A 10,369-nucleotide genomic window follows, 5' to 3' on the forward strand; every position below is an offset into this window, starting at 1 on the left:
CCACGCCGCCGTTGACCCTGGCCATTGACCGAGCAACCCAACGTTCCTACCAGCTCCCTCTGCAGGAATGTATTTATAATAGGGGGGGGGGGTGGTAAACTGATAAACTGTGTCATGTTATAAGCATAGGCATGGGGTTAGTTAAATTATATGCATGCTTTCATTGGCCCCGTTATGAATTCCTGACAATTTTATCCCATTTTGTTCGTATTGCACAGTACAGTATTCACATAATATCACAAATCACAGTAAAAACTCGCCCTTTCACGGTGAATGTCAATTGGCAGTGCACCTCACGATGCAACGGTTGCTTTCACACTTCTCTCCATCATATGTTCCACAGCTTGCTGCCGATATTTTTTCCCTGGAATGTTTACCCTGAAATTTTAAGTTGTTCCCTATGTGTTTTTGTAAGGAATTTTGAGATGCATCATAAAAAATATATGTTAATCCCAATGATTAATTTTTCTGATGCTATCCATAATGCAGTTTTTTTTTGGGTTAGATCGCATAAATATATAAATGTGTCGTTAAACCCGCCACCACCCGGCACAGACAATTAGTAAGGTGTGTCATGTAAACAGAACATGTCAATTCGTTGCTAGTACATTGGAAAGTAAATCCACCACATTTATAATCCGAGTACAACGTTTCGCCAATACTTACAACTAGCATCAGCAATTGGCATGTTCTGTTTACGTGACAAACCTTACTAATTAGCTGTGTCGGGTGGTGGCGGGTTTAACGATACATTTATATTTACATGATCTAACCCCACAAAAACCCGCATTATAGATTAATTTAGCTCCTGTCTTCTGCTGTCTTCTGCGCAAATGTAGCAGGGAAGTCGCGGATGATTTAACGTGTTTATAGGCCAGCTTTGTCCCTGCAGCACATGACAATGGTGCATGGGATAACTGGCTAGCTAGCACGGGCGTAACATTGTGCACGGATAACACTTCATTCTTCTGTTTTTACAGATGGACACAGACTCTGACCTCATTGGAGATAAGTGTGATAACAATCAGGACATTGATGAGGATGGCCATCAAAACAATTTGGACAACTGCCCCTATGTGCCAAACTCTAATCAGGCTGACCATGACAAAGATGGCAAAGGTGACGCTTGTGATTGGGATGATGACAACGATGGAATTCCCGACGACAAGGACAACTGTCGACTCGTGGCAAACCCTGACCAACTCGACTCTGATGGTACAACACGCACGTAGACACACAAAGACAAAGATCCCCCGTATAGGCTTATTGACTGTTGGAGCAAGAGCTATTAGCGAGTACCTATGAAGGCCGGCACATTGCACGAAGGGGGTGGTTTGGCCAGCAGCACTTCAGGCAACCTTTGTCTCCCCCGTTCCGATGTTTAAACATCATTCCAGGTACTTATTTACGGTAGAGATAACCTAGGGGAGGCCCAGTACCGGTTCAGATATTGTCACTGATGTTGCGCATGGTCGGGAATCGAAAGCAGCTCCGCTGGGTTTGTAGCGCAGGGCACTGGCCACTACACCACCGCTCCCCACAGTGACAAAGACACACACACAAGCACACTTGTGCACGTTAACAAGTACTCGCACATACTTGTAGTGGACATAAAGCGCACATAATTACAGGCATCAGGCTACTTGCTCCTTGTTATATATTTTAAGTTAATTCCCTCACAACATAAGTGCTTTAGTAATTCCCTCACTGTTTACCACTTGGCTATGCAAATCTGCAAAATTCCATTTAAATTGTTGATGAAATTACCACCTGTCAAAATAATAAAGTGCTGTACTTATAAAAAGAGTGCTCGTACCCCGAGGGTCTTTTACAAGATACCCTGGGCTGCACACTGACCACACACAGCATGTGGACTGATGTCGAATATCCCATGCCTTATCATTCCGTGTCATTCATCTTCATAAGAGAGATATTCGAAATGAATCAAGTTGATCGATGATATAACTCTAATGGAGATCAGGCTCCCAAGTTTAATCTCAATAAATGTAAAATTAATACAAATCGTCGTAACAATAGCGGAGAGCTCTCCCCTGTCAGTGATGTTGTGGACCTTAGGGAGCCCCGGGGCTTGCTGGTGACATCCTCCCCGTGCTACGCGTGCTGCCGAGCTGTGCTGATCTAGTCAGCATTTCATATTTCATCGTAGTCTTAGTCCGGTCAACAACAGCAACCTGTGAATGTTGTCGTCAAATCTTACCCCGATCATTTATGTAGTCATTGTATTAGTCCAGTAGACGAAAGCAGTCAAGAATGTAGCCCGTTCTCCGCTGCTATTAAATGTCGGTGTGAGGGGTGTGCATGTTCCCCTCCCCTCAATACAATCAGGTCAGCAAATCAGTTAACTAACTCGATTTTTTTATATAAACATAGAGACAAGCACCGTTTATGGTTTACTAGATTACCTTACTTTGCATATTGATCCACACTCATTAAACTGCACGCGTTGGTGGGTAGCCGTGGTGATCAGTATGCCTGATGATTTTCATCCAATCATAGTCATCGCTGACTTTGACTAAAATGAAAACCCATTGCCAAATATGTCCCTCCCCTATCATGGGACCTCCTTTTCCAGTACCAAAATATGATAATAGGTTTTTCCCCTTTTTTTCTGGCAACAAAACAGGTGTTAAGATGTTAAAACACCAAACTGAAACCGTTTACAAGGAATCATGTCTGCATTAACCACAATGCTTGTGGTCAGAATGCAAACAAAAAACATATTCTGATAATATGTGCATTGTCCATGAAACATATTGGTCCACACCAGATACCTATGATCATATTCTTGGTTCTTTCGGTAAAGTCACGAAAGAACCAAGAATATAAATCCCTGCAGTCACGAAAGCTTTAAATCTAAACCTATTCTCGTGTTCCTCCGTAATTTTGTTCCCGAAATAAACACTGGTGGAGAGCGCATGCAGACACACACACAGGGGGGGGGGGGGGGAAAGAGTCATCTCTGCCTGCTAGAAATCGGGCAACACGCGATGAGTCTCCCATGATTCATCGAATAATTCCACAACAGTATAATTACCTGCCGTAAAACGCCGTGCATGATGTACGATACGATGCTAACGGCGCTCAAAGCAGGATCTCGCTTTGTTCCATGAAGTCACAAAAAAGGAATTTGTTTAACATTTATTGCTCATAAAGATGTACGAGAGAGATAAAATCCACGGGATTAACCATCTCTTCTTCACGAACAACGTGTACCATGTACCCCTCCGTGTGGGGTTCGTTTAAAGCTATGCAGCAGGACTGCGATCACCTCCGCAGCGGTGTTGTCATGGTATTTGCTGTATGTCAATTTACAGGCGATGGGCGAGGCGATGCCTGCAAATATGACTTTGACAACGACGGAATACCGGACGTTGAGGACAACTGCCCTGAGAATGCGGCTATTTTCCGGACAGACCTGCGTAAGTTCCAGGTGGTTCCCCTCGACCCCAAGGGCACAGCTCAGATCGACCCGAACTGGGCGGTGCGCCACCAGGGCAAGGAGCTCGTGCAGACGGTCAACAGCGACCCAGGGATGGCCATCGGTGAGTTGATCACGATCGCCCTCATTCATTCCTCAATGTCGCACCTCGGAGTAAGAAACACGTCTCTTGTTGAGCTGTTCTGCGATGTTTACGTCGTCCATGCTGCGTCAACTGTTCAAAGACTTTTATTCGTGTCGTAATTATAAAAAAAACATTGTAATGATACCGCCTATTTAGTCAGTAAAGTTTTTTGAAAGAAATGAACAGATATCTTTCGTGAATTTGTGAACTTATAGCCAGGATGGTGCCGTGGTATCATGGGCCGCAATCTGAACTTGCAATCCAGAGGTCACTGGTTCGATCTGCTGGCAATATGCATGGGTGCACCACGGTTGGACGGCAGGTCGTGTCTATGCGGAGAGGTGCAGTATGGGTACTCCTACCTCGTCCGAGACAAGTGGCCAGCGTGGAAGGGGAATTGGGGCTCTTCAGACCTCCTTCCGGTGGAGACTCTTCCACCAGCAGCGACGTGCGCAAACGATCGCGGGGCGGCGCCTTTACCTCGAAGTCCCACACGTACTTTGTGGTGAACACAATCTTAACGTTTTTCCCCCCCTCTCCAGGGTACGACGAGTTCAACGGCGTAGACTTCAGCGGCACTTTGTTTGTAAACACGGAGCTCGACGACGACTACGCCGGCTTCGTGTTCGGCTACCAGTCGAGCGGCCGCTTCTACGTCGTCATGTGGAAGCAGGTGACGCAGACCTACTGGCAGAACAAGCCGACGGTGGCGCACGGCTACGCCGGCCTGCAGATCAAGGTCGTCAACTCGTCCACGGGACCGAGCGAGAACCTTCGCAACGCGCTCTGGCACACGGGGGACACCCCTGGACAGGTAACGCCGAAACCTCGCCACGACACAAGTCTCTTTTTATTTTATTGGATTTGATTGGACGCCCGTTGTTGCAGGAGAGAGTAGATTCGAATGGGTGCAGTCTGCGGGCTGTGTCCTCTGGGCTGGAGACTCTCCCTGTAAGAGAGTGTATTCATTTGGGGGGCGGGGGGCATTTTCTACTTAAGCAGAGGGAGGGAGGAAGGGGGAGTGAGAAAATATCACAAAAGCGACAACATGACTCTTATCCAACCAAACGTTGCTTCGCCTGGAGTGAAATACATGAATGCACTGTATAAAATTCATGTATTGTACAGAGTGTTCAAAGAGGTATCATTATTAAGCAACTGCAGAGAGCGTTTTGAACGGTGCGATTACAATTTTTGCTGCTCATTTTTTTAAACCTAAAAGCTTGAGCGGCCTTCGGCCGCACATAACAACAGGCAGGGGGGTGTCAGCGAAAATCTCAAATATCGCGAGGGCCCTCGTCGCCACCCCGTGGCGGAGACGTGGAGGTCTCGAGGGATGTGAACTCGCACGATGGAATCTTCATACGAGCCGTTCGTCGTGCGTGTCTAGTTGTGTCGACCCAGCTCAAACTGCTGTGCGAGTTTTAACGAGTTAATAAACAGACGATTCCTTCACGAACACGCTGTATTTTCAAACTACCCCATCACACATTCCAGCTCATACCATCGTACACTTTTAACTCCCATCCAATTAACGTCACCTGCACACATGTTGAACTTCTTTCACACCGTACGTAGCCAACCGTGCTAATCGGAGGTGCGATACGTACACTTGCTATCCCATAAATATCACTTACACACATACACTTACTGTTCAATAAATATCACTTACACACGAACACTTACTATCAGCATTTAAATGCATTCCTTTTAGCTAAGAGCTGTCACATCACATACAGCCACACCTTGCAACAGTGCACCACATTACACCGAAATGCACCGCTCTGGAATTTAGCTGGGCAAATGTTAAATAGTTGGAATGAAATATGTCCGATGTGTTTAAAACAGTAAGAGCTTTTTGTATCACAAGCATTTTCACGAATAATTCCTAAACTGTCGCCTATGTCCGGTGACGCACACTCAGACACTGGTAACCTGGTAACCACACAATAACATTGAACAAACGTGGATACGATTTTCCCAATTTATGAATACAAATGTACAAAACGTCCCGGTTTGTTATCATTAAAAATTACGTATGTTTATTGCGTTCGTTTAGGTAACGTAACGTTTGCGCATACTGCTCCGTGTCTGTCATATTAAAAATGTTTCTCTATACATTGGACTAAGATTTTACAATTCCATTCCTATAACAAATTTCCCAAGGCCATGTCAATCATTGCAGTTTTTTTAAACATACTTCACCACGCTGGTCAGTGCCAGTTGGAAGGCAAGACCCGTTAATGTCACTCGCCACCGATGTTTGGCGTTCCGCACTTTCCCTAAAATAGCCTTGTAACATATCTAAAGTAGAACATGTTTTATGGAAATCTTCCGCGTGAAAACTAGTGGTCGGTGTTTGATGCGCAATGCTAACACGGCGTGCTGCTGCTGCTATTGTAGGTGCGCACTCTGTGGCACGACCCTAAGGTGATCGGCTGGAAAGACTTCACAGCCTACAGGTGGCATCTTGTCCACAGACCCAAGACTGGCTTCATCAGGTACTCACTCACACCGCTCGTGAAGCTTTCACTTCAAAGGCATCTGGTTAATTGCAGTCTGAGCCGAAGTCCGTATACTTCGATATAAGAGTGTGTTGTCACCAGGACGGAGAAAGTGTGGGAAATACAAGGTCAATTTAATAAAAAACACAACAAAACAGAGAGGCAGCTCAAGTGCCCAGGGTGTCCAGCTTGCATCAGTCCCGTTAAGCGTGTCCGAGCGTGTTTTTTTTTCAATCCCTGCCTTCATTCTTGCGGTCGCAGTCATGTTTATTGCTCCATATTTTTTGGGAGTGCGTTCTTCATTAACTTTCTTACGCTCCAGCTTGTAAGGGTGACAGTAACAGCCGCAGCCGAGGCACCGAGTGTGTGAGAGGGTGTGTGCTGCGTTGTTGGGTCATGTAACCCACACAACCGGTCTCTGGGTGGCGGGTTCAGTTTAGTTTGATGGGAGCCCGAGGCTGTTATAGATTGTGGGCCCCCTCTTAACTTTTACCACTCATTACAAACGCACTCATTGCACACAAAGTGCTTGCCACAAATAAACCACAATACCTCGCTGATCTCGTCAAGGAACATAAATCATCACGTGAACTCCGATCATCCTCACAGCGGCTTTTGGCTCGCCATCGAACGAAGACGGTCACTGCACCGCACGCTTTTCAAATGCGCTTCTCCGGCCGTCTGGAACGCTCTTCCTTCCGACATTAGGAAGCCACTGGAGCTATCCACTTTTAAATCATCTCGATTGAAAACCAATTTCTTTAGAACAGCTTTTCGTGTTTAGTTTGTTTCTCTCCCCCCACACCTCCGATTAGCACGGTTGGCGATGCACGGTGCGAAAGAAGTTCAACATACAGTACATCACCACCTCCAATGTCGATTGTCAAGCACTGTTTACCTTGGTTACTTTAGTACTTGCTTTTAAATGTATTGTACAAATTGTAAAGCTATATCAACGTTAAAACTAACAAACTATTTTAATGTCTGCATGTAACTTGCAGTCTTCTTCTTAGTATGCCTGATGTTGTTTTAGAATAGCAACAGATTTACTTTGAGGTGGTGGAAGCCAGATCATTGTGTCAGGCACACTAAAAATCATTGGCACGATGCTATTATTTAAAAACAACATTGCCTATATCATCGTGCTCCAAGATTGTGTTTCAACAGTTACAAAGCAGCAAATATTTTGGGGGTAAGGCAGTGGGGTGGGGGCTTGAAATCCGAGGCCCCGGGGGGTTGCAGCCCTCGGTAAGACGGCCCTGTGGCTGTGATGGAGCAGCCGTCGCCTGAGCAGATAGCAGAGGGCAAATGGGCACACCGCAGGCGAGAGTAGAAGTGAAGTGACACGGTGCAGGAAACCCCTCTTGGAATGTGAGAAACTTTCCACTGGCCGGTACCAGTGTACTCATAGCTGGCGTAATTTGTTCAGAGACGAGTGATTTATAAATCAGAGACGAATGTAATAAAACTACATCTGAGGCAGCTACAATAAAATAGAAATGTCACGGCACTTTTCATCGGACTGTTTCATTTGAGGAATTGTTATGGACTGCGGTGAAAATGTTAAAATTTTCTGCCGACGGTAACACAACACCTCAAGTGCGTTGCGCCCCAGACCACCGCAGACTCTATCTTTTTTTTCCACGCCGTTACAAAAGCCGCATTGTCCAGCCAAACGCCCGAGTAGACTAAACAACCGAAGGTGTCACAACGTGCGCCATGACTCACCCCTAAAATGCAATATCCAGACCACCGCATTACACAAACCCATCATTCCTTCTGAGTTTGTTCGCAAAGTGGCTCATGGTCGATTTCATAACTTGCGCCGTTCTCATCTGCTTTTATTGCAGGGTTGTGATGCACGAGGGAAAGCAGGTCTTGGCTGACTCGGGACCCATCTACGACAAAACATTTGCGGGTGGTCGGCTTGGGCTCTTTGTGTTCTCCCAGGAGATGATTTACTTTTCAGACCTCAAGTACGGCTGCAAAGGTGAGGCTTCTATGAGTTTGTTTTTTACACCTTCATCTTGAAAAAGAACTACAAATATTGCTCGTTCACGTTTAATATTTCCACGCCGGTGACAATTCACTCTATTCCCCTCTGTTTACAGATTCTTAGATGAAACCTGAACGAGACAAAGGTACCAGCCATTGTACCAGATATTTTCCCAAAGCTACCTTGCAAATGCTTCGATCAATATTCAGCGAGTGATTGGCTGAAACATAACCACATTAATGGAGGGTGTATTCAATGTAACGTTTGGGTTATACTTTTGTATACCTTCACACAAATGTAGAACTCACCAGGAATCACTCGTTCCAAGTGACGCAGCTTTATCCGAAGCAAAGCTAGAGTACAAGAAATGTAACGACGTCACAGGGGACTCCACACAGCAATTTCATATTTCAACTTCAGATACGGCAGTGGACTCCCCTCTAACATATAGCTGTGGTGATTAAGCAATTGTTACGCATTATTCTCAACGTATGACTGATGCCATCTGTTGATTAAACTTCCAAAGTATACAGTACCTCGGTAAAATGCTGAAGATGTTGGATGCTTGAGGTGTTAATAATGGATGTTGTTGCATTTTGATAAATGTAGAGTAGAAATATAAGATGTTACGTCAAACTTGCAATGTTATCTTTATATGCTTGAAATTAATGGAAAAAAAACACATATACGGACTATTTAAGAAATCATTTTATACTTGCATTTTTTTTTACATTGACATCTTGTCAAGTTTGCAAGACCAATGCGTGTCCAAAGAGTTGATTGTAAACAGCAATGTGCGGCAAATTTCTTAGCAAAATTTTTACACATAACATCCAGCTCACCTGGGAATCATATTCAGGTTTCAGAACTGAAAGATTGAGTCCACTGTAGATAACGTTTTGTTATGTATGAATTAAATTATTTATTTTCATGTCAATGTCAATTGTGTATGATTCTGATTACTCTCCAGTTGGTGGTATTGTGCTGCTTCAGGAATGAAAAAGGAAATCTGTATGATTGTAAATAAGTATTTATTTCTAAAATTACCCATTTATTCTGATCGGGTGTGGGACGAAACACAAAGCCAGGGGGCTGAACCATCGTGGTTTTTTTTAAGAGAAAGTGACAGATGAGCTCTGTTAGCGACGATTCTTTCCCGATCACCAATTTCCATATTTTAATGTGGATGTGTCGGGTCTTTCTACATGTCATATTTGGATGCCATGTTCACCCCCCCCCCCCCCCCCAAAAAAAAAAAATAGCATGTCGCTTATTCTGGATGGCGTTAACTTTATGGCCATTAAAAGAGAAATATGGAGGCACATAAAAGTCATAACTTTTAAGGGAAATCAGCTGAACAGGAGCAGGGAGGTGGTGAGTATTGAGGGTGATGAGTAATGGAGGTGACCTCATCAAGGTTGGATTGAATAAGTATTTCAGTAGGAAAAATATATTGGCCTTTCACCAACTTTTAAAGGCTACTATGCTTATGTGAAATAATTCATTGGATGATGTAGTCAGTTAAATTCCCCACTGAAATGTTTTCATTAAAGATATTTCCCCCGAAAAATGTTAGCAGATGGAAAAAGTACATTCCACACAAATCGCATTATCAAATGTATCCTTGTTTTACCCAATTCGTCCATTGTTGATTTGAAACCTGTTTACACGAGAACATCAATGGGTAAATCTTTGATTTGTACATATGAAAACATCCCATTTCCAACAAGAACGCTCACGACTATTTCTGCGAAGTGAGATTTAAATGGAAAACAACAACGTGCACATTGCGTGTACGCTTTCAGTAAAAAATCAGCAAACAATCAGGATGCACCGAGTACAGTAATCATTTCACATATACGGTTCATTGAAGAAATCATACGGTATTTTTTACTGCATTGTTGAAAGCTGCCAAACTTGTTATGTGGCCTGAAAGATAGTTTGTACCGCCAATATTAGTGTGTTTTAAGAATAATGTATGAAATGTCTGAAATAATAAATGCCCACTTTATAATAAACCGAATTTTGTCTTCATGTGCATTATTTGCAATATATCACCTTTAATGTGTTGTATTCAGTGGGTTCGTGGGAACAATTTAACGTTTTACTACAACGTCAAACAAACCATGTGCTCAGGGTCACGTGATCAGAAAATTGCGAGTTAAAATCCAGGTTGTACGTTGAACTTCTTTCGCACCGTACACAGCCAACCGTGCTAATCGGAGGTGCAGTTTGGGGGTTGACACAGCTCATCAACCCTCCAGGATCGGTACAATGTGTACCTA

General features: G+C 44.1%; 1 protein-coding gene across 1 annotated transcript in view; it reads left to right on the forward strand.

The window, feature by feature from the left end:
- The window catches only part of LOC144719735 (thrombospondin-1-like), a 47,639-nt gene extending 37,532 nt beyond the window's left edge, over positions 1-10,107 (forward strand). Inside the window, exons 17-22 of the mRNA XM_078595901.1 lie at positions 981-1,215; positions 3,336-3,563; positions 4,127-4,398; positions 5,988-6,085; positions 7,939-8,078; positions 8,200-10,107. Coding sequence (XP_078452027.1) covers positions 981-1,215; positions 3,336-3,563; positions 4,127-4,398; positions 5,988-6,085; positions 7,939-8,078; positions 8,200-8,207 — 981 coding nt within the window. The 3' untranslated portion in view covers positions 8,208-10,107. The remainder of the gene's footprint in view (positions 1-980; positions 1,216-3,335; positions 3,564-4,126; positions 4,399-5,987; positions 6,086-7,938; positions 8,079-8,199) is intronic.
- The last annotated feature ends 262 nt before the right edge of the window (positions 10,108-10,369 follow it).

Source organism: Lampetra planeri, chromosome 7, assembly GCF_965212315.1.
Source record: "Lampetra planeri chromosome 7, kcLamPlan1.2.h2, whole genome shotgun sequence".
Taxonomy (NCBI): domain Eukaryota; kingdom Metazoa; phylum Chordata; class Hyperoartia; order Petromyzontiformes; family Petromyzontidae; genus Lampetra; species Lampetra planeri.